Genomic DNA, 24,468 nt, shown 5'->3' on the forward strand with positions numbered 1-24,468 from the left:
ATGTTGTGGTCATTGTGTAATTTGTTCTCCTGGTTCTGTTCATTTCAATCTATGTCAGTTCATACAGATCTTCTCAGCTTTCCCTGACTTTATCTTAACTAATAATTTCATATAGTGCAATAATATTCCTTTTCTTTCATGTCATTCTTTTTTTAGTTATTCTTTAGTTGATGAGCTCCCAGTTTGTTTTCAGTTATTTGTTACAACAACAAAAAAAATGTTACTATAAATATTTTAGTGCATGGCTTTAGCCTCATTGGGGGACATATTTGTGAATTTTAAGATAGCTACAAATTGTTTTTCAGGATGATTAGATTATTTCACAATTCCCCCTTCCATGAATTAATGTGCCTATATTCCCATATCCCTTCTAAAAACTTACACTTTCATCTTTCATCAACTTTGCCAGTCAGACAGGAGGGAAGTCGATCTTCAGAGTTGTTTAAATGTTCTTTTGGTTATTTTTAGGAATTTGAAAATTTTTTCATATGATTCTTGGTACTTTGTATTAGATCATTTGGAGACACTCTATTCACTTTTGGTCTTTTTGCAATTGGAGTTTTTATTCTCATATTTATATCAATTCCATTTATATCTTCGCTATCATACTTTTAGCGAAGACCCATAAGATTTTTCCCCCACTTTGTTTTTCTAATTAGAATTTGTTTGTGTAAAATTTTTTAAATGTTATATGATTATCCATTTTATTTAACCTGGCCCTTTGTGTTCCCTTGCAGATTTTTTTTGTTATCTTTATGTTTTTACTAAATGTTTGTTAATGTTCTTTTTCTTTGTTCTTTTTTTGTTTATTTTGTTTTGGTATCCCTACCCACTAACTACTGCACCTACCCAAACAAAAGCCTTCCTTTGGCAAGGAAAAAAAATTAACACATTGGCCATAGCTAAAAATATATGTGTAATTCTGTATTTCTAGTGTACCCTTCTGCCAAGTGATAGGTGGCATGTTTCTTCAGTTTTTACAAGTCATGATTGGCTATCTCATACTCTGATCATCTCTTTATATATTTTCTTAAGTACTCTTCCCCTGGACATAGTTATGAAAAGTACATCCTTTCCTTCTCTTTTGATATATCTTTTATCTAGGTCTGTGGTGGCAAACCTATGACACATTTGCTGGAGGGGGCTGCTCCCTTCCCCATCTCCACACACGCCTGAACACATTTTTCACATCACAGCCCCCCTGCCCAGCAACCCAATGGGAGTGCTTCCTCTCTCCCCGGTCTGGGGAAAGACAGGGGGGCTCACATGTGGCATGAGGGTTGCAGTGTGGGCTCTCGGTCTCTAAAAGGTTCTCCATCACTGTTCTAGGTCATAAATCCATTTGGAGTTTACTGTGCTATTTGATATAACATGTTGATCAAAACCTACTTTCTAGAGGATGGCTTTCCAGTTTGCCCAGTATTTTCTTGCCCTTACCTTAGTTGTTTCTATCCCTGGGCTTATTAAACATTGTTCTACAATATGGTCATTTATTTTTGTAATATTTCTACCTTATATGTTCCACTGATTTTTTTCTCATTATTTCTCTTTAAATTCTTGAAACTTTATTCCTCTAGAAGAATTTTTTAAAAAATTTTTGTCCATTTCCTTTGATAGTTTGAGTGATATAGTAGTAAATCTATAAATTAAGTATCATTTTTATTATATTGACACAGCCTAACCATGAACACCATGGCCTAACCTAATCTCTTCAGTTGCTTATGTTTTCCATCAGCTGTTGTTTTGTTGAAGAAGAAAATAGAAAACTACCCCTATCTTTGCCAAGAAAACCCATATTCTTGTACCCAACTGAAAGACTAAACAACAGCAAAATTGTTTTGTTAATGACATACAGAAAAGCTGATCATTTCTTTGGATTTATTTCATATTGTAAATCTATTATAACATATGCTCTATATTATATTTATATTACTTAATGAATGGTTCATTGTTTCAGTTTCTTTTTAGCTGAATTTCTGGCTTCTGTAAGTCATTTCTGTGCAAATATAATAATTGTTTCGCCTTCTTTGCCTATGCTTATTACTTCAATTTCTTTTTCTTATCTTATTATAATAGCTAGCATTTCTAGAAATGTACTGAATAAGAGTGGTGACAAGGGCATATTTACTAGGTCTTGATCTTGTTGGAAAATCCTCCAGGGTTTCTTTATTACAGAAATTATACCTTTGTTTTTATGGCATTACTTTTTACTGTATCATGAGAAAATACAGAGGCAGCTGGTAGTGCAGTGGATAGAGAGTGCTAGTCTGAAGTAAGAAAGACCTGAATTCAAATCCAACTTCAAACACTAGTTATGTGAAAAGTCACTTAGCTTCTGTTTGCCTCAGTTTCCTTAACTGTAAAATATACATAATTATAGCACATACCTTCCAGATTTCTTGTAAGGGTCAAATGAGATAATTCATAAAAAGTACATGGATTTATACTAGTATTTTGGCATCATATTATAGTATAATTTTATATGTTACTCTTCCCATCATTTTCTCATCTATTTTATGCACAATATCATAATAGCCAGCATTCATGTAGCACTTTAGATTTGCAAAGTACTATGTGTATTGTCTTAATGCTTACAACATAAACCAAACTACATTCTATAGGTATGGAAAGTGATGCTGAGAGAAGCGATTTGCCCAGGTTAACACGGCTAAGTTAAGTATCTGAGGCAGGAATTTTAAATCAGAGCATCCAAAGTTGCACTATTAACTGCAACACTTATCTATCTAGTTGTTTATTAATGTTTTTGCTGGGAAAATTGCATAAAAGACTAATCTAAGGTAAATGACTTTAAAATATCATCTTTATATTCACTTTGAGAATGTGGCAATAGTTCAATTATTCTCAAAACTTTTTTCCCTGTGGCAAAACTTTTATAAGTTAAGGGAATTTTTGTTTATAATGTATGTATAATGTATATTTGTATTTAGTCTGATTTAAACCATTATAATTTGTGTATCTTTTCCCTGACATAGGTAAAGAAAAGAGAAGGGCAACAAATAATACTAGCTGATTTTAAAACATATAAATCATTTTGCGTTTTTTAATTGAATAAAAGAATTATGATATGATAAAATGAAAGTTTCTTGCCATTAAAAGTGAAGAATAAAAGGAGGCAGCATGATCAGTGGAAAAGAATGATGAGCATAGAGGTTAAGAATCTGAATTCTCAACTACCACTCATTATTTCTGTTAAGTCATTTAATTCTCAGGGCTTACTTGTCTCACTTGTTATATGAGAAATATGTACTAGATGATCACTTCCAGCTCTAGATCTTTAATCCTGGGACATGGGGATGACAGAGCCTCAGAGCATGATTGTAGAATTTCTAGAGATGATGGGGCTCTGGGAAATAAGTTCATATAGCCCACGTGACAAGAAAGTGCTTCATCAATCAAAAGAACAGTGACGTACTTGGCATGAGAACTCACAGCCAACCAGCTGCCCAAAGCTCCCCTGGTGGGAAGTCGAATTCTTTAATAAAGTTCTGGTGATCTCAGACACGCCACCAGTATTAATCAGGTGCCTGGTGCAGTGGCTACCGTGCGCAGCCCAAAGTCAGGGGGGCCTCTCTCTGCCTCAGATTCTCAGTTGTTAGAAGGGATAATAAAGCCATCTACCTTTGAGGACTCTTGTAGAGATTAATTGAAATACTATCGCTTAGTTTGGAAACTCCTTGGATGCGCAGACTGTCGGGGCGGCTAGGTGATGCCAGAGAGAGAACGCGGAGCCCGGAAAGCCCCTCAGGCCTTTACGAGCTGTACGAACCTGGGCCAGTCACTCAACCGCTATCTCCTCGACTGCAAAATGGGGGTAAACGATTGCCCCTCCCTTGCAGGGTTGTTGTGAGAGTTCAATGAAATGATCGTTGTAAAGCACGTAACATGGTGCCTAGCGCGTGGGAAACAGTATATAAATGTTTGCTCTTGTTAGTATTTGCAGAAGACCCTCCCCTCAGGCGGGTAAATGGACTTGGGAGACCCCATCATACGACCAAAAGTTGTCTGAGCGTAGAACTGAAATAACGTACAACTACCTGGCGGGAGATTCTAGTTTGTTGCAGTTTTCTTAACCCCTTACTCTGTGTCTGGGAATCAGGACTGTGTATCGGTTCCAAGCTAGAAGAGTGGTAAGAGTCAGGCAGTGGGGCTTAAGTGACTTACTCAGGGTGACCGAGCTAGATCTGACGCCAGATTTGAACCAAAGACTTCCCGTCTCCAGGCCTGGATTTCTATCCACTGAGTCACCCAGCTGCCCCGAGTGGAATATTCTTATGGGGGGTAACTAGACCAGTGATGGGCAGCCTTTTGAGCTTGGCGTGTCAAAATTCGTCAAAAAACCAAGCATGATTCGGGTGGTGTCCCTTTGAGAAAAGCCGTCGTCCTCGGCACGCGGCCCCGTGCTTCTTGCCGCATGTCAGTGCTGACACACGTGCCATAGGTTCACCATCTCGGAACTAGACTCTGCTCTAAGCGAGACCAGTATTGATTAGGAAAATCCCAGGGAAGGAGAGGTGGACACGGGTGGGCAAAGCCATGAGATGAGAAGAAAACAGTAGTTAGTGCTCAGATTAGGGGAAGTCATTCTTGTAAGGCGAGGTGCTGATACTTAGTCTGAAGAGAATAAGAAATCTGTGCTAATCTGACTCCATAGCAAAGGGTTCTGCCAGAGATTGAGAGCCAGAATGGCAAGGAGCCATGAATCTTATATTTTGCCTAACCTGAAATCACTTGCCCAAAGTTAGGTTTTTTATTCTAGAGACTCTGAAGTCCTGTTGCTTTCCTATGGTGCTGATGACTCAGATAGCCCTAGGAGGGGCCTGCTGCCTCAACCACTCACACCCAGGCATGCACTCATAAGCCGTGTCTCTCCCCACGACTTCCATCAAGGCCTCCCGGACTGCTGGAATACAGGAATAGACACAGTGTGTGTCATTCTCGCCGGGGGCAGTAACAGGAAAAATCCTACCACGCATTCAGCTAGTTTCTGGGGTAAATGTGAGCTTGTCAGATTTTGATTCTGTAGCGGAGTTTACTTGATATTTGGGGTTCCTGTTTGTATAAGACCACTTTGGCGACGTGTAAGTCACACTAGGTGACTTCCTCATGCTCAAGCAGACTCTGCCCGTAGAGGCTGTGCTGGGCCAAATGAGCAGGAAGGGGAGCTAGACCTGTCACTTCATTGGTTTGGGTAACTTGAGGTAAGGAATCACTTTCCATTCAAGTCAGTGCCTTCTCTTCAGCCTAGGATATTAGACGGTCACCTAAAGTTCTGAGACATTAAGTGACTTGCCCAGGGTCACGCTGCTGTTAGGCATCAGAGGCATGGCTCAAAGCCAGATTTTCTTTGTATTGAGCCTAGTTCTCTATCCACTGCCTCATGTTGCCTTTCTCAAGATGAATGAAAGGAAAAACAATGGTTGTGGAAGCAGAACGCTCCTAGGTGGTCCCGTTGGAAGTTATGATTCCACGATGGACAATAGAGTCATGTAGTCGTGCGCCTATCAAAGAGGCAGCATGAGAAGGATGGTTCAAGCCTTCCGTTTGTGGGCATCATCTCCTCACCACACTGGGGAGGATAGGCAGCGAGGGGTCCCCACAGGGAGTAGAACAGAAGGCTGGGGAGCCCGAAAGTGTCTTTCAGGAACAAGCAACCTCATTTGCCTTTGCTGACTCAGCTCCAGGGAGGAAGTAAGCCGGCTCGGGGACAGTGTCAGTGAGTCACTGAGGAAGGCCAACGCGGCCACTGCTTAGGGTTACAGGGGGCTGGCCCTCTACCAGCAGCTGTCAGGTGTCAGCCGTGAGCCCCAAAGGCCACAGGACACAGGAATGCGTCTTTGGGTCCTCCGTCATAGGTCACTGAGCTGTGGGAAGAGAGCCGGACCATCACCTATTGAGTTTCACCAGGAAGGACGTGTCAAGTTCTAGTAGAAGGGCAGGTGCCCATTGAAGATCCGCTTGTTCCCAAGGGCGGGTACCCGCTTAGAGAAGGCAGAAAGTTATCTGGTGATAGCTATCTCATGCCTGCTACTCGTGAATTAGCCCTAATACAACTTCATGATAAATCGGGCTGAGTGACTGCAAACTATTTTTGTATAGAAAGTTCTGCCAGAGTAAGTCATCCTTCTGATGGCCAAATTCTGACTTTTACCACTCTCTGTGTGCCCATAGACTACTGTAAAGGTTAAATTTAACACTTGGATACAGTTTGTTTACCAAAAATAGAGGGAAAACAGTAGAGAAATGTGAAAGAGGTTGGAGAAAGTACCTATACTAGTCCTCAGCCAGGAGGGCCGTAGTGAGTCATGTGGGCTCCTCCAACATGGACGGTGGTCTCTTAGGAAACTAGGGAGGGAGTCAGCCTTTTCACTCACCCAACCAGGAGTCAGAGTCTAAGTTGAAGTCAGGATCCGCGCTGTAGTCTCCAATGAGGTTCCCTCAAAGACTATCTCCAGGAGACCCTGTCCACAAGCCTCAACTTCACCAGACTGCCAGACGAAGGATTTTGTGGTGGTTTCCTATCCCCGCCCCTCTTCACAGGGGCCAATCACAGTTTCCAAAATTGTCACCACTGTCCTCCGAGGATTCGCAGTACTATGTGTAAAAATGTAGGTGACGACAAGATTGTATTTACTGAAAAGGTTCAGTGTATGTGGTGTTGATTTAGCTGCTAAGCTACATAAAATTACTTCAGGTAATGGGCTCTGATTGAGAGGGCTATGAAGTTTCTTTGTATAACCTTGTAGGAGAGAATACATGGAAGGTATGTAAGTTGTGTGAACCAGATTTTAACATCTAGATTTGCATGCCTATTAGGTAGAGTTTATAAATATGTTAAACATGAATATGTATGTAAATTATGTTTTTCTTTAAACATTCTTTGGACATTGACAAAAATTAGTGTTTGAAAAATCTAAAATATGGCCTGTTTAATTTTTTTTAGGCTTGCGGTCTCACAGAAGGAGATATTACTACTATTAAACTACTTAATGAAACAAGAGATATGTTGGAAAGGTATGTATATCCTGCATATTTTAAAAAATGTATTTGAATTTGTGTGTACTTTTAAAGCTCCAAAAATAGTATAGAATTGAATTTTCAATGTGACTTCCAATATTGAATCCTAGAATCCCAGAACTGTAAAGCTATAAAACTAGTTTAGAATACTACCTTCAGGTGTAATATCACTTAAACATTGGAGATCGATGTATTCTTAAATGTTTTCAAGCATAGAGATTCTGACCCACTTAAATTTGTTTTATACTTAGTCATTCCTAGTATCTAAAAATTGTCCTTGTACCTAAATTACTTGCCATTTAAACTTAGTTATAGTTCTCTAGGAAATTTGACATTTCAGTACTTTGAATATTTAATTATGAACATTTTCTTCATCAGTACAAACTGCAGTTCATCTCTTTATCTAATGAGATTCTTATCTTTGAACTTGCATTGTCTTCCTCTATGTCTTTTACATTTTGTGGTCACTAGAAGGTGCCTCTCAAAAGACTTGATTCTTTTATACATAATCTCAGTCTGCATTGCATCTTGGGAAATTGTACCTAGTAATTCACACTCACAAAGGTTGTCTTTTAAAACAGGAATGTAGAGGTGTTAAATGTCTAGAATTAAGATATACCTTGAGAGGGAAGCAGAGTCAAATTAGAGGAGTAAGAGGGAGCATTTTTGCCTAGCTCCTCCAGCACACTCCCTCCATTGTGTCCTAGAAAGTATACCAGACAAAATGCTGACTGGGAAAACTGAGAAAAAGTCACATTGAGTCATTTTTCCCTCTCAGAGCAACTTTGGTAGAAAAAGAGGGAGGTCTTATGGAATGAGAAGCTATCCAGGAGCACTTACAGCAACAGCAGGGAGTATTCCAGTGCTGAGATACAGAAAGAGGACCAAGACAGCACCAGTGCAGGAAGCACCTGTGCAGAAAGAGATCTCAGGGGATTCCTGAACTATCTGACAACTCATTGGCCTATTAGCCAGTTTCAGGTCACAGATCTAGGGCAGAAGGGAGCACTTGTAAATGAGCTTGGATCTCGACTCTCTACTGGAACAAGTTCTCTGAGCCCAGGAGCAGAGTGGTGATTCAATTCTAGTCTTTATCCCAGCACTTAAGTCTGCAGTGAAATAACCAGGCCAAGAGTGCCAGACCAAAGTGGAGCCAACAGTTTAGTCATTCTGAACCTGCAGAACTTACCAGGGTGCTAACATTAACTGAGTACAATAGCAGTCCACTGAAACCTATAAAAATTAAAATTAAATCTTAATAATAAAAATATTATATTTTAAGAGGTTTATTAAATGATCATTAGAAATCAAGGAATAAAGAGGATACAAAATAAAGACCACGTGCCCAGGGCTGATTAGCCATTTCAAAATCCCTGCACTTAGGTTACCACTACCACCATGTTTGCTGTATCATGCCAAAGAGCAAGGCGGGACCCTCTCCATCCTCACCTCATAACCTCTGTCTACAGGAAGTGGGCTCCTGGGAAATTTAGTTCTTTTTTTAGGGTAACAGATTTTCAATATACATTACCCCTGATGATTAATTTTGGGGAGGCTAGTCCCCCTATTTGATCACTTAACATAATCAACTTTTAAATTACAGTAATTTGGGGATAACAGAGAAAAGAACAAAATCAATGATTTCTAGGCTCAGTTCAATGCCAATTAGGGGGCAGTTCCCTTTGGCATAAGAGTATACATAAAAAACAAATGCATTCAACCCCACACAGTTCAAATCACCACATCCCAAAGTTCACTCTGGACCTTCTGATGCAGTGTGTGGTCTGTGGAGGCATCTTCATGGTGTCTTCTCCAAGCAGTTCACTTTCTGAATTCGGAGAGGTAGAATGGTTCTTAGCCTAAAATTACTCTAAAAAAAAAATAAACTTTGCATTTTAGAATAATAATAACAACACATTCCCCCATAAAGATGGTGTTGAAAAACACAGGGATCACTTAGGAATGAATGGCTGAGTTATAAGGTATATGAATCAATTGGCAAGAGAAATCAAAAACATCAAAAAAAATCCAAATAAAAGAGAAAAGATAACTTCTGGGTAAAATATAGACTATCAAAATCTTATGTGTAAAAATTCTAAGTAAAAGAAAAGTAAATTTATAACAGGTCCTTGAATTAGGGCCCAATTAAAGTAATTTATATCCCACAAGTCTGTAGAACAAAATGCAGTAATATTTCACTTGCTCATTTGCAGCCAAGACTACAGGAAGTTACCACACTATGAAAAACAGAATAGGGACTAGATTTTTGTGTGATAGGGAAGTGTCATTTCCTGATCTGATTTTACCTTCACACTTAGGGATAGGGGGAGCCAGAATGATAGCTACACTTCGGTACTTGTCTGTGAGTATTTCACAAAGGGTGTGGATGCAAGGTGTCCTTCGTCTTAATATATGTCAAGCATCGCAACCTCGAGTCTCACACTAGGTTCAAGTCCTTTTGTATTGACTTAGAAGTTCATCAATTCTACCTGGATTGGTTTGGTCCTTTTTGACCTTGTGCTCCATGGCACTGTATAATGGCTCTTTTTGTATTTCCTTCTCCTGAAATCAGACAGAATCATTAAGCAAAGTCCCATAATTTTTTTTCTTTAACAATCAGTGGCAACATTTTCATAGTCTAAAGCTTTGGGGGTATGTTTTGACATTAGGGCAAATGTATCTTAAACTTAATATTACTGCAAAATCAAAAAAGTTAAAGAAAATCTTCCTAATACTGGTGACGTGCTTCAAATACAAAATGGAGAGAAAAAATAAAACTGAAACAGTATGTTGCATATGTAAGCAAAAACAATAATAAAAGTTTTTAAAATCAAAAATATATAGCATATAATCATTGACACACTGTGTAAGCTAAGAAAAGGTAGAGTACAAAGGTTTCTCACCCAAAAAAAACGAGATCCATTTCCTTTTTCAAACCTGACCATGATCCACTGTGAGTGCAAAGCAAATTATTTTCACGAAGTAACAGTTTTTTATAAATAACAATAGTACAACATGTAATGCACATTCTAAAAGCATCAATATCCCCAAATTATAACAGCCCATTTAATGACAATAACAAAACAAACCCACTATCATATTTTACATGAATCTGTTGTATGACATTTAAAACTAATGGACACTTGTCACAATTTTTTTTTAGGTGTAGCAATGTTTCAACCTTGGCTGAGATATTTTTTTAAAAATCTATTACTACCATCATTACAAAAATTTGGCAGAGGAGTCTAGAAAAAAAACCAGATCTCTGTATTGTTGATGTTGGGTCTAAAAATGCCACCAAGAACCTAGAACATTCTGGTGAAAGGGTAAAGTGAGGTGAAGATTTATAAATGATAGATGCCCCTCTTGGGAGCCATCCAGGGTTACCATGCCCTGGGATCAATTTTCCACCTCCTTTGATATGAGACTGTAATGTCCCATCCATTCACATTTTTTACAAATGTGAGAGGTAGGAATTATAATAGTGCTTCACTTCAGCTACTAAAATGGACTCTTTACCTCTTGTTACAAATAACTCAGAGGCAGGCAAAATGATCAATTAGAGTTGTTGAAAAAAATTGAAAAATCGTGTCTAAAGACCACTTAAAATCAATTTGAGATATTTAGCTCATTAAATTTACCAAAGGTTGTTATACAGTTGCAACCAGTTTTGATGAAGTCCATCCATCCTCTATGTGACAATTTACAAAGCCAAAATAGAAAAAAAAAACTGTTTATGGACTTTTACAATGTTTTTGTTCAGTAGTCATAGGGGAGAAGCAAAAGAATATAACAGTACTTAAAACATGGTAGATTAAACTGATTTAGTGTAACTGAATAGTATTGAATACATTAATATATGAACTTAAAACAACAAAATTAAATATTAAAACAATCAGGAAAATACAATAAGATATAGAGACTTTCATAAAAAATAAATGGAGTCTGAAAAAGCTTGAAATTTCACCTTCAGACTTTTTTAAGTTCCTTTTGCTATCCATTCAGATTCCTGTTGTCAGTGTAACAGTTAAAATTAGTTTCTAGTAATAAAAGTATATATTTAGAGGTTTATTAAAGATTAAGAAATAAGGAAAATACAAAATAAGATAGATGTGCCTAGGAGGGCCGAAAGGCCCATTCCATTTCACTTACTACATCTCGAGAGAAGCGTGTGATTGGAAGCAGAAGCAGGAAGAGAGAGCCTCAAGTAGGTAGAGTCAGTTTAAAATACAATTTCTGTTCTCACACTCAGGTGAGATTCAGGGAGATTAGAGGGCACTCTGGGAACTAGCAAGGATGTCTGGGGATTGAAGTCTGGGGTTCAAATCTCCATTTTTACATCAGCACTCTTGGATCTCCCATAGCGAGGGAGAACATAGGTTTTAGGAATCTCAAACTGGGCAGGCCCAAATGGCAAAGAGTTGCAGGGAGATAAATTTTTCCCCTAAATCTCAGGCAAGATAAGTAAAGGATCAGTGCACTCATGAACTGTAGAAACTGTTTGAAATAGTCAAGGTACTGCTCTTTCATAGAGTATGCCATGCTTTAATCAATTTTCTGTTTGGAAAAGTAAAAACTTCTCCCCATACCCCCTAAGGTAAAATGCCAGTTTCCTCAGAGGGAGTTGAGGCTAATCATTGCCTAAGGAAAAATACACTCCATTTTTTTTTACTATATTCTAGGGAGAGGGGATCCAAGAACTCCTAGCTTCTCGGTAGCAGCAATCAGCAGCCCAGCAGGATCAGCAATAGCAGTTGGGGTGGAAACATTTAGACATTTAGGAGTGGAGCCAGAGATCATGAGGAGGATAGCTGGGGGCCGGGGACTGGAGAAAGCAGTATCAACAACGCCAGAGGCAGTATCAAGGAACAAGGAACATGAACTTGGGCTCAAGCATAATGCAAGAGTCCTCAAACAGAAAATAGCCAGGCCCATAAGGAGGACGAATGGGCAAAAAGAAAAAAAACAAACAAGCAACCATACAAACTGACAGGAGCAGATCAGCAGCCCAGGTAGAGAGTTTGGAGTCCTCTCAAGAGTTTGTGGGGGTGGGGGTGGGGGCAAAAAGCCTTGGCAGGAGAAATGTGGCTGAAAATTTTATCTAGGCTATCTTTAAAAAAAAATTTTGAGAGTTTTTCTCATCCCTTCTTACCAACTATAAAAATTAAAATTAAATCTTAATAATAAAAAGATTATAGTTTAGGAGGTTTATTAAATGATCACTAGAAATCAAGGAATAAAGAGGATACAAAATAAAGACCACATGCCCATCGTTAATTAGCCATTTCAAAATCCCTGCACTTAGCTTACCACTGCCACCCTGTTCTCTGCATCATGCCAAAGAGTGAGGCGGGACCCTCTCTATCCTTGCCTAATAACCTCTGTCTACAGGAAGTCAGTGGGCTCCCAGGAAATTTAGTTCTTTTTTAGGGTAACAGATTTTCAGTTATACAAACCCAGTAGACCCAAATGAGAATCAGGAATTTGCAGAGCTCAGACTAGAAGAGTGAACAGACCTCTCCCTAAGTCATACCAGTTTTGTACAAAATCTGCAGAGCTCTAGACCAAGGTATGAAAGCAGCAAAAGTAAGAAGACAGAGGCTCAGCCAGACAATCCCATCCTCTCTCCTCCCCCCAGAAGTAAAAAGAGATTAGCACTAACACTAAAATCAAGAAATAGGCTAGAAGAATTAACAAGCAAATAACAAAAGGTACCTGGCTATAAAGAACTAGTATGGTACACAAACAGCAGAAAATATTGACTTGAAAACATCTATAAGCAGTCTTAAAGGAAAAAAAAATCAGATTTGACTCCAACAAGAATTCCTAGAAAAGTTCAAGAATTTTAAGTGCATAAGAGATTTTAAAGGCCCAAATAAGAATAGTAGAGATAAAAATGGAAAAAGAAATGAGAGATAGGAAAAACAACTGACCTGGAAAACAGATGCAGAAGATAATTTAAGAAACACTTGACTAATTAAAAATCATAAATAAAAGAACCTTAATATCATATTTTTAAAAGAGAATTGATATCCAGGTATCTTAGAACCAGAGGATAAGATAGAAATTAAAAGAATCTACTTTTCACCAACTGAAGGAACCTCCAAAATGAACACTCAGTACTATTATACTAAAATCCAGAGCTCCCAAGTTAAGGAGAAAATGCCACGAGTAGTCTAAAAGAATTCAAGTACTGAGAGCCAATCAAGATCAAACAAGATCTGGTAGCCATAAAGGTCAGAGAACTTGGAGTATGATATTCCAAAAGACCAAAAATCTAATCTTACAACCAAGAATAACCAACCCAGCAAAATTGAGCATTATCCTACTAGAGGAAAAAATTGATCTTTAATGGATTAAAGAATATCAAATATTCCTAATGAAAAGACCAGAACTGAGAAGACAATTTGATATTCAAAACACAAGACACAAGAGAAATATTAAAAAGGTAAACATGAGGGAGGAATCATAAGGAATTAAACAAAGTTAAACTATATTCTTAAATGGGGAGACAGTATGTTTTAACCTTCAGAACATTTTTGTTACCATCATGGGCTTAGAGGGAATCTAGACTGAGGACTTGGGTGTGATTCTAAAAAATAAGAATTCTTTGGGAAGTGAGGGGTAAGGGAAGGAAGAATGGGGGAAATTATCTCATATAAATGGAGTGCTTAAAGGGAAGTTTGTACAATAGAGGGGGAAGTGAGGGGAGTAGGTAACACTTGAACTCTCTTCTGAACTAATTAAAACAGGGAAGAATACATATACATATGCAACTGGGTATAGAAATACATCTTCCTTAACAGTGAAATAGGGAAATGGCTTCAGGGAAAGGAAAGGGTGGAATAAAAGGGATTGGATTTAAGGAGACAGTGGTCAAAAATAAAACAGACTCTTAAAAAGGGGGTAGAATAAAAAAAGAGAAAAATGAGAATTAGAGAATAGAATAGAATGGAATACACAGTAAACAATATAAATGTAAACAAAGAATATTAAGAACTATGAATGTGAATGAGATAAACCCACCCATAAAACAGATAGCAGAATGGATTAGAAGACAGAATCTTAGCAATATGCTGTTTACACGAAATACACTTAAAGCAGAAAAATATGTGAAATAAAAGGTAGGGTGGGGGAAGGGCTAGAAAACCAAAACAGAAACTTTTCTGTTTCCTTGGAAGTAAAAAGGACAGAAGTAATAATTATGATCCCCAGACAAAGCAAAAACAAACATATGCCTAATTAAGCCATAAAAAGAGAAATATTTCCTTAAAACTACTAGAGACAATGAATTAATATTAATTCTGAACATATATGCATCAAATGGCATATCTTCTAAATTTAAATTCTTAAATGGGAAGAAATAAGATAGTAAAACCATAATAGTAAAAGACATCAACTTCCTTTAGACCAAGATAAACCTAACCATAAAATAAAAAAGAAACTTAAGTAAGTGAATAGAATTTTAGAAAAAAGTTGATTCTAATAAACCTATAGAGAATATAAAAAAGAAAATGGAAAGATTTATACCTATTACTTAACTGTTCATGGTACCTTCACAAAAATTAACCATGTATTAGAACCTAAAAACCTCATAAATGCAGAAAAGCATAAATATTAAACTCCTATTTTAGACCATATTGCAATAATAATTATGCTCAATAAAGATCCTTTAAAGCATAAAAATTAATTGATAACTAAGTCCTAAAGAATGGGTGAGTCAAAGAACAAAGCATAAAAACAATAATCTGGTTAAAGATAATGACAACATGACCAAACATACCAAAATTTTGGGATGCAGCCAAAGTGGTATTTAGGGGAAAGTTCATACTTTTAAATACTCATTTCAGTAAAAGAAGACAAAACAGATTAACAAATTGGGCATGCAACTAGAAACCCCTACCCAACTAAATACAGAAATAAAAATACTAAAAATCAAAGGAAAGATTAACAAAATTGGAAGTAAAATTTAACTAATAAAACTAACTTTTTTAAAAAAGAAAGCTTTATAAGAATATGATTAATTAATTAATGACCAGTTAATAAATGGTCAAAAGACATAAGCATGTGGTTTTCAGAAAAAATCAAAACCATAGTCACATGCAAAAATGCTCTAAATCAATATTGATTAGAGAAATGAAATTAATACAACTCTGGTACCACCTCACACCTATCAGATTGGCTAATTTGACAAAAACAGAAAACAGCAATTGTTGGAGGGAATGTAGAAAAATAAGGTCATTGATGCACTATTGGTGAAGTAGTGAACAGATCCAACAATTCTGTAGAACAATTCTGAATTGTACTCATACTCTTTTATCTCGATATACTAGGTATTTACCTACTACTAGGTAACTAGGTAAACTCCAAAGAAATAAAAAAGAAAAGGACCTATGCATAAAAAATATTTATAGTAGTTCTTTTTGTGATGGCAAATAATTGGAAATTGAGGGATGACCATCAATTGGAGAATGGCTGAACAAGTTGTGATATATGATTGTAATGGAATAATGTTGTGCCATAAGAAATGATGATGAGCAGGATGCTTTCAGAAAAACCTATGAAGATTTACAGAACCAATTCGAAGTTAAATGAGCAGAACCAGAAGAACATTATACACAGTAACATCAATATTGTGCCATGATCAACTGTGAATGACTTAGCTGTTCTCTGCAATGACCCAAGGTGGAGTTATCTACCTCCAGAGAAAGAACTGATGAGATCTAAATGCAAACTGAAACATACTTTTTAAATTTTATTTACTCTTGTTTGATTTGTTTCTATTTTTGGTCTGTATTTTATTTTACAACATAGATAATATGGAAGTGTTTTGTGTGATTTGCATATGTAGAAATCTATATCAAATTGCTTGCCTTATCAAGAAAGGGTTAGGGGAGGGAAGGAGAGAGTTTAGAACTCAAAAATTTTTTAAATGAATGTTAAAAATCTTGTTTACATGTATTTGAGAAAAATAAAATTAAAATTAAATTTCAAAAGGAAATAAAAAATCAAATTACTAGTATCACAAATGACAAAGATAAATTCACAGCAATGAAGAAGAAATAAAATAACTTATTAGGAGCTATTTTGCCCAACTACATACCAATAAAACTGATAATTTAAATGAAATTGATTATTATTTTTTAAGATAATTACCCATCTTAATAGAACAGGTAATAGAATACTTAAATAGTCTATATTAGAATAGGAAATTGAACAAGCCATAAATGAACCACTTCCCATTCCACAAAAACAACAACAACAAAACAGGAACAATGAATTCATAAAATAATTCATTATACCACAAACTATTTGAAAAAAAAAAAGAAAAAATAGTTAAAGAAGTCCTACCAAATTACTTCTATGACATAAATATGATCTTGATATCTGAACCAGGGAGAGTCAAAAAAGAGAAAACTTTAGGCCAGTTTCCCTAAGAAATATTAATGCCAATTTTTTAAATAAAATATTACCAAGGAGATTATAGCAGTATATCACAAAGGTTATATATTATAACTAGACTAGATATATACCAAGAATTCAAGGCTAGTTCCATATTAGAAAAACCATAAGCATAATTAAACATTAATTTTTTTTAAACCTACACCAATCATAATTGTTTCAATTTGGGAGGAGACTGTTGACAAAATAAAACACCCATTCCTGTTAAAAGCCTAAGAAAGCATAGGAATAAATGTCACTTTCCTTAAAATAAGTAGTACCTAAAATCAATGGCCAGCATTGTCTATAATGGGAACGAGCTAATGTAAAGGTTAAAATTATGGTTGAGACTGAATGTAATAATTATATTTGGTCGCCAAGGATTTTATTTATAAAATCCTAATGAAACACCCAAAGTCAGCTGGAAATTTTATGGTGATTTAATTGACATAGTGGAGGAGATTAAAAAGAAGAAGGAAGGGGCTAGTACCGGGTGGGAAGATTAGGAGATCTAGAAAGTAAGGTTTTGAGTGTGAAAGAGGAAAGAATCAACCTGACCTCCAAAGGGGCTCAGCTAAGAGGCTTGAACCTGAATCCGCTCAAGGGCAAAACACCACCAACACACCAAGATGTCAAAACGCCTAGCACACTCTCAGCCAGAGTCACCTCTCCAGGGAAAGAAAAAGATACAGGAAGTGATGTGCCTTATTTAGATGGTTTTACATCACTTTCCTGCGTCTCATTTGTACCAATGATAGCTTAGCTTGATTTAGGATAGCCCAAGGGTCTGTCAGCTGTTTCTGCACATTTCTGCACATGTCTGCACAAGGCCATCTCCTCAGATAATTAAATATTGAGTATGGTGTAGGCATCCTGACCTTATTAAACTGAGTAGGGTAGAGAAATGTGGACTTCCCAAGACCTGATTCTGTTATTCCAAGTATCTCTATTGTTATTGATCAGGAAATAGCTAAATCAAATCTTCTAAAGAATGGTCTGATTAGGGTGGAATAGTTTTAAAATTCACACTGACAACCTTTCCAGTGTGATCAGGAGTGAAGCAAGGATGTCCATTATCATTTACTATTCAGTTTTGTACTAGAAATGCTAACTATAGCAATAAGAAAAGGAAATTAAAGAACTAAACATACACAAAGAGGTAAGTAATAAAGAGGCTAACAAGAAGAGATAAACAAATTCCATTTAAAATAATTACAGACAATATAAAATAATTGAAGATCTGTCTGCCATGACACTACACCAGAACTTTATGAACACAATTTCATAACTCTTTGCACAAATAAAGGCAGATATACATAATTGGAAATATATTAATTATTCATAGGTAAACTGAGCAAATATAACAAAAATGACAGTACCACCTAAATTAATTTACTTATTTAATGTCATGCCAATCAAACTACCAAAGTACCACTTTATAGAGCTAGCAAAAATATTAACAAAAAGGGGGAAGCTGGGTAGCTCAGTGGATTGAGAACCAGGCTGAGAGATGGGAGGTCCTAGGTTCAAATCTGGCCTCAGACACTTCCCAGCTGTGTGACCCTGGGCAAGTCACTTGACTCCCATTGCCTAGCCCTTACCACTCTTCTGCCTTGGAGCCAATACACAATATTGACTAGGGTTTAAAAAATGTATTAACAAAATTTAACTACGTAAGTTAAAGAATATCAGGGGGGGAAAGGTAAAAAGATAGCCTATCAGTACCTAATTTCAAACTATATGACAAAACTAGTACTGTCAAACTAACTCTACTGGATAAAAAATAAGGTAGGTCAGTTAGAAAGATTAGGTACACAATGGGCAGAAACAAATTAATAACAATAACCACTATTTGACAAACTCAAAGATCTGTAATAGTAAAATTAGGACTCTGATCCTTAGAATTCAATATGGTTTATTAAAATTACTTGGATAGGTAGTAAAAGGAATAAATAGAGAGAGAACAAGGGCTAGGCTAACTTTCCCTGTGGCTGGTCCAGTGGCACCCCCAGCAGCAGCTTCCTTAGCAAGACACCAGAGACAGAGGGAACACTTCCTCTTTTGCCCCTTTTATCCTCTCATGTCCAGTTCAAATTCAGAGTCATGTCCAGATCAAGTTCAGAGTGACTACAGGAAGGGGAAAGGGGAAATGTCCTTCATACACCTTTAATTCTTTGAAAGACCAGCATGTTAAATCTCCTCACCTGGGTTTTCTAGGAGAGTAACATGACAGGTCTCCCCAGTGAATCCTTCTACATATGGAGCCTACACCTTTAAAGATTCTCTTACTAGAGGTATATAAAATATTGTACCTTAAATGGAATTACAACAGTTTGGGGGATAAGAGGGAAAGAAAGAAAGGGGAAAAATGATTGACAAAAAGACAATTGGGGGCACTCCCATTTGGCATGAGTTTACATTCAGAATAAATGATAGGTTCAAACCCCACACAGTTACATATAAAGTAAATGGCTTTTTGTCATCTGGAATTCCTAGAGCAGAGGCAGACAGAATAGCTTGTTTTAATTCTAAGAGCTTCAAGGTGTTCTACATCCAATTGGAGCTGTTCAGGGATTGAATTTTTTGTCAGCTATAAGGGGTTTAGTGATTTCCCTATAGCAAAGGATCCATTGCCTACAAAATCCTGTTGCTCCTAAACTGCCCTCAACTTCTTAGTGGAGGGAGCAGTCAATTTCTAAATAGCCTCAATGTGCTTAGGGGAAATGGAGCAGGCTTTAGCAGTTAGGACAAAACCTAAATATTCCACTTTGTAGAGAACACCATTGAACCTTGCCTTAGAGACCTTGTGGCCTTTCCCATGTGGCTCTAAAACGATGCTTACTCTCTACCTAGCATGCTGTCACATTTGGTGCGGGCAAGAGTAGATCTTCCACAAATGGTATTAAATAGCTCTTCTGAAAAATATTTGCTAAGTCCTGTCTTAAAATTTGTGAAAATAGAGTCAGGCAATCGATGAACCCCTCTGGAAACCTCAACCATGACCATTTAGAGCCTTTCTAGGTGAAGGCAAATATATTCCTGGAATTTTCATGGATAGGGACTAAGAAAAATGCAGAGCACAAATCCACCACAGTAAAATATGTGACCGTGCTGGGAATAGATGAGATAATTGTAACTGGGTTGGGGACCACAGGGTGTCTTTATGACATAATTATTTATAGCACTTAGATCCTATAAAAACTGATATAGATGGTTTTCCAGGTAGTCCTGACTTTGGCTTTTTTACAGGGAGAATAGGTATATTCAGATTTGCATGGAATTATTATTCCTTACCCAGAATAATGAATCTATCACTGGGGAAAATCCCTCAATTGCCTCTCTTGATAGGGGTTACTGGGGAATGGAAGAAGGTAGGCCACCTTTTGTCCTAATCTCAGCAGGAACAGCTGACTCAAGTAGGCCTACATTGGAAGAAGATGTGGCCCAGACAGACTCAGGGATAGAGAGAGAGAACACTTCCTCATTAACCCCTTTTATCCTCTCTTTCACGTCCGATTCAAATTCAGTCATGTCCAGAGCAAGTTCAGAGTCATGTAGCCTACATAGGTGATATAGATGATGTGACTCCAGGAAGGGGAAAGGGTAATTTTCCTTCATGCAGATCACAATTTATTGGCACAAGAACTTACTATGTGAGAAAACATATTGGGAAAATTATAAAATAGACTGGCAAAAACTAAATATAAACCAGCATCTTTTGCCTTATACCAAGATAAGCTCCAAATAGGTACATGATTTGGACACAAAGGGCAATATCATAATTAAAATAGAGGAACACAGAAGAGATTGTTCATCATATTTTTGGAGAAGAATTCATTACCAAAAAAAAAAGAGAAAGGGAGCATATAGCAAGTAAAATGGAAAGTTTTAATTACTTGAAATTTAAAAAGGGCTTGCACCAACTAAATCAATGCAGCTAAAATTAGAAGAGAAACAGGAAGCTGAGGGAAAGCATTTGCAGGAAATTTCTCTTAAAAAAGTCTCATTTTCAAGATATATAGGAAACTGAATCAAATTTATAGGGGTCATTCCTCAACGGATAGTCAAAAGATAGATATGAATAGGCAATTTTCAGAAGAAATCAAGCTACCAATAGCTCTATGAAAAAAATATTCTAAAACACCAATAATTAGAGAAGAGCATGTTAAAGCAACCCTGAGGTGCCACCTCACACCCATCAGATTGGTTAAATTGGTAAAAAAGGAAAATGACAAATGTTGGAGAGACTACAGGAAACAGATTCTTTAATGTGAACTAGTCCAGCCATTTTGGAAGAATCATTTGGAATTATATCCAGAAAGCTATTAAACTCTGCATACTGTTTGACCCAGAAATACCACTTTGAGGTCTATATTCAAAAGAGATCAAAGAAAGAGGAGAAGGACCCATACACAAAAAGTATATCTAGAAGTTCCTTTTGTGGTGGCAAAGAATTGAAAACTGAGGAAATATCCATCAATATGATTGAGTACTTTTGCATATAAGAAATGACAAAGGGAGATGGTTTCAGAAAAAAAAACTGAGAAGGCAGCAGAACTAGAAGAACAGTTTATAAAATAGCAACAATATTATTATATCGATCAACTCTGAAAGAATTAGCAATTCTTATCAACAGATGCACTAACTCCAATTCATGGGCTCATGATAAAACATGCTATCTACCTCCAAAAAGAGATGATGGACTCAAAAGGCAAATCAAAGCATATGTTCTTTTTCTTCCTTCTATATACACAGCTTAAATTTGTAATGAGCTTTGTTTTTCTTGTCTTCTCAAAAGGTAAGATTAGAGAAGAATTTGGAACTGAAAATAAGATAAAAAATTGAGGGGGAGAAAGCACCATGTGAATGTTTAAAATTATATGCTTTGATTATTTTGGGAAAATTTAGCACACAAACAAAAATACAATTCATTCTTTATCAAAATGATTAGCTCAATCAAATAACTACTTTGCTTTCTGAATTTAGCATTGATTTCTAATAATAAATTGTGCATGTCAGTCAGAGAATACACAAAGCAAAGGTTGATGAGAGGAGAAGACATTCACAGAGATAGAATATTGAGAACTAAAACATAAGGAGCAGTGAAAGTATCTTAGGAAAGAGGGAACAACAACAAAAAAAGAAGATTCCTTTTCCAGGACCCCATTAGACTCTGTGTTAGGATGCAGTGGAACCCATGGGAAGGCAGAGAAAGCAAGGGTGTTGGTCCAAAGAACAAGTGAAAGATATCCAAGACAGAGCATGAGGGGCAAGGCAGACATGAGGATGCATGCATGTATATTATATATGTGCACAATCTATGAATGCTCTTGAAACATCACTCATTTGGTGTCATGCTAAATTTTCTACCAACTTGTTTTTGCTTTCACTGCTCTTCAGTGTTTATGAGATGAGACTATTAGTATCCTCCCATTATACTCCTCCCTAGTATTTTACATATGTATTTGTATTCTAAACTAGTCTTGACTATGGCTACCATGTCTTGCTCCCAGGGACTCATAGCCACCTTGGTATAGCTACTATTTTTCAATTGCAATTGTGCCAGTGGTGATGATCAAGTTTAAAATGTTTGATGTTTTCCATTTCTTATTTTTTTGACATTGATGTATCATTTAAATAAGTTGAAGCAGTTGCCATACCCTTGTATCTTGTTCTTTTTTTCCATTTTTGATTTTTGGCCCTTGTTCTCATTTGTGACCAATATGGCTATTTACCAATAATCAAATTGGACTCCCACCTGAGTAATTAGTTGTTTCCTGTCAAGATACATATGGTTAGTTCAGTTTTTATGATGTTGTTCAGTGCTTATCATGCCCAGCATCTTTTGACTCTTTTTTAAGAAAGCATTCATAATAGATAAATATTCTGAGTAGTTTACAACTCTTTCCTCTGTTCCTACCTTTGCATTGAAGTGACTTAGAATTAGAGTTTTATATTGACTTGTTTTAAAAGATTATACCCAAGGGGGCAGCTGGGTAGCTCAGTAGATTGAGAACCAGTCCTAGAGATGGGGGGTCCTAAGTTCAAATCTGGCCTCAGACACTTCCCAGCTGTAAGACCCTGGGCAAGTCACTTGACCCCCATTGCCTAGCCCTTACCACTCTTCTGCCTTGGAGCCAATACACAGTATTGACTCCAAGACGAAAGGTAAGGGTTTTAAAAAAAAAAAAAGATTATACCCAGTTCTCTATAAAAGTTCTTGGACTCTACATCCTCTTCAATGGATATTAAAACTAAGCAGCAGTTATCTTCTTGGTGGTGCTTTTGCTTATGTTCACTATGGATCCTGCAATATGAGATGATCAAGAATTCCATGAAGATATCATTTTTATTGCCTCTGAGCACATGATGAAATTATCAGCTCCTTTTTCTGTCTCTCTAGGGCGACTTATGAGTTTTTCCCCCTTACATAATCCCAGCTTCCTTTAATCATCTGGTTTCATTTATCAGGAATATTTCCATATTTATCAAAGGAATTATTATGCCCTCAAACACCTATAGTGATGTAGGGCAACAGTGTCAAACTGAAATAGAAACAGCCACTAAATGCTACATATGGAGGCCTGGAGACCTCATATTGACTTAGAAAACCACATATTAACCTTATCTATATTCTATTGTATATTTATTTTGTTAAATATTTCCCAATTAACCTTAATCTAGTTTGGGGCACACTGGAGTTTTGCAGCCATATGCAGCCTGTGCAGCTGTGTGTCTGACACTTCTTTAAGGTTGCAAAGTTCTTTATATATAATAGTTTATTTTATCTTTATAGAAATTTTGTCAGATAGGTGCATTAGGTATGATGATCCCTTTTTGCTCATAGAAACTTAAATAATATGGTCAGTGTTATAAAGCTAATAAGTGTCTGAGTTGGAATCCAAACCTAAGGCTTCTAGATTCTTAGTCAAGTATCCAATGTTCTATGTGGAGTCTCTGGTTCAGTTCTACTATTTTGTCAACTTGCTGGCGGTAAACAAAGATCTCATAGTTAGGGTGCTTATAACATCCTAGACACGTGGAACAATTAACACAAAAGTAGAGAGGTAAGAAAGCACGGAGATACATGTAAAATGGTCCAGTTTAGTTAGAGCCAAGAGTACTTGGAGAGGGAGGGAGCAGAGGATGGAGAATAAATATCTTTATTCACCAGCAATCTAACAACCAATCTAATAGGCCAGGAGAGTTTCCTGGAGGAAACAGCATTAACACTGCCAGGGACACTAAATTCTATAAATGGTTGAATAACATAAAAAAATACATGAGTCTTTTTTTTTCTGTTCCTGTGTATGGAAAATAATTTCTTTATATTACATGTATTTCATTTTATTCATTAATTTGAGTTAATACTAATATGCAAGTTTTAATTCAAGTCATTATAAATTTGGAATTGATATTATTAAATATTGATCATGACTAGATATTTGGGGCAGTTTTTAAAAATTCCTTCTCTATAAGATAGGTAAATATTAACATATCTTTTAAATCTTACACAGTCCAGACTTTAGTACAGTTTTGAACACCTGTTTAAACAGAGGTTTCAGTCGACTTCTGGACAATATGGCTGAGTTTTTTAGACCTACTGAACAAGATCTGAATCACAGTGACTCCATGAATAGGTAAGATCATATATATATTATAGATTATATTTATATATTACAAGGATCATATATTATCTGTACATATAAAGGAGTTTAATAATTACAATAAGATAAGTGCTTTAAATGCTATATAAGAAATATATTAAGGAAAAATTGTATTCCATGTTAGCATACTAAGAATATAATAAATACTTTAGAATGTGAAATTAGAAAACTATTCCTTCAGTTGAATTGAATTCTGCTAAACTAAAGACTAGAATTCCTTTACAAAATATTATAAATGGATTAAAGTTAGTCTTAGTATTTCTCCCAAAGAAGAGTTTCCATAATATATGGAAATGGTTAGGAAGTAAAGATATATTAACCTAAG

At 36.5% G+C, this 24,468-nt stretch overlaps 1 protein-coding gene across 1 annotated transcript in view; it reads left to right on the forward strand.

Moving 5' to 3' along the window:
• PEX3 (peroxisomal biogenesis factor 3) overlaps positions 1-24,468 on the forward strand; it is a 66,959-nt gene that overhangs the window by 35,168 nt on the left and 7,323 nt on the right. The window contains exons 9-10 of the mRNA XM_001370528.5: positions 6,962-7,032; positions 23,994-24,116. Coding sequence (XP_001370565.1) covers positions 6,962-7,032; positions 23,994-24,116 — 194 coding nt within the window. The remainder of the gene's footprint in view (positions 1-6,961; positions 7,033-23,993; positions 24,117-24,468) is intronic.

This window comes from Monodelphis domestica, chromosome 2 (assembly GCF_027887165.1).
Source record: "Monodelphis domestica isolate mMonDom1 chromosome 2, mMonDom1.pri, whole genome shotgun sequence".
NCBI lineage: Eukaryota > Metazoa > Chordata > Mammalia > Didelphimorphia > Didelphidae > Monodelphis > Monodelphis domestica.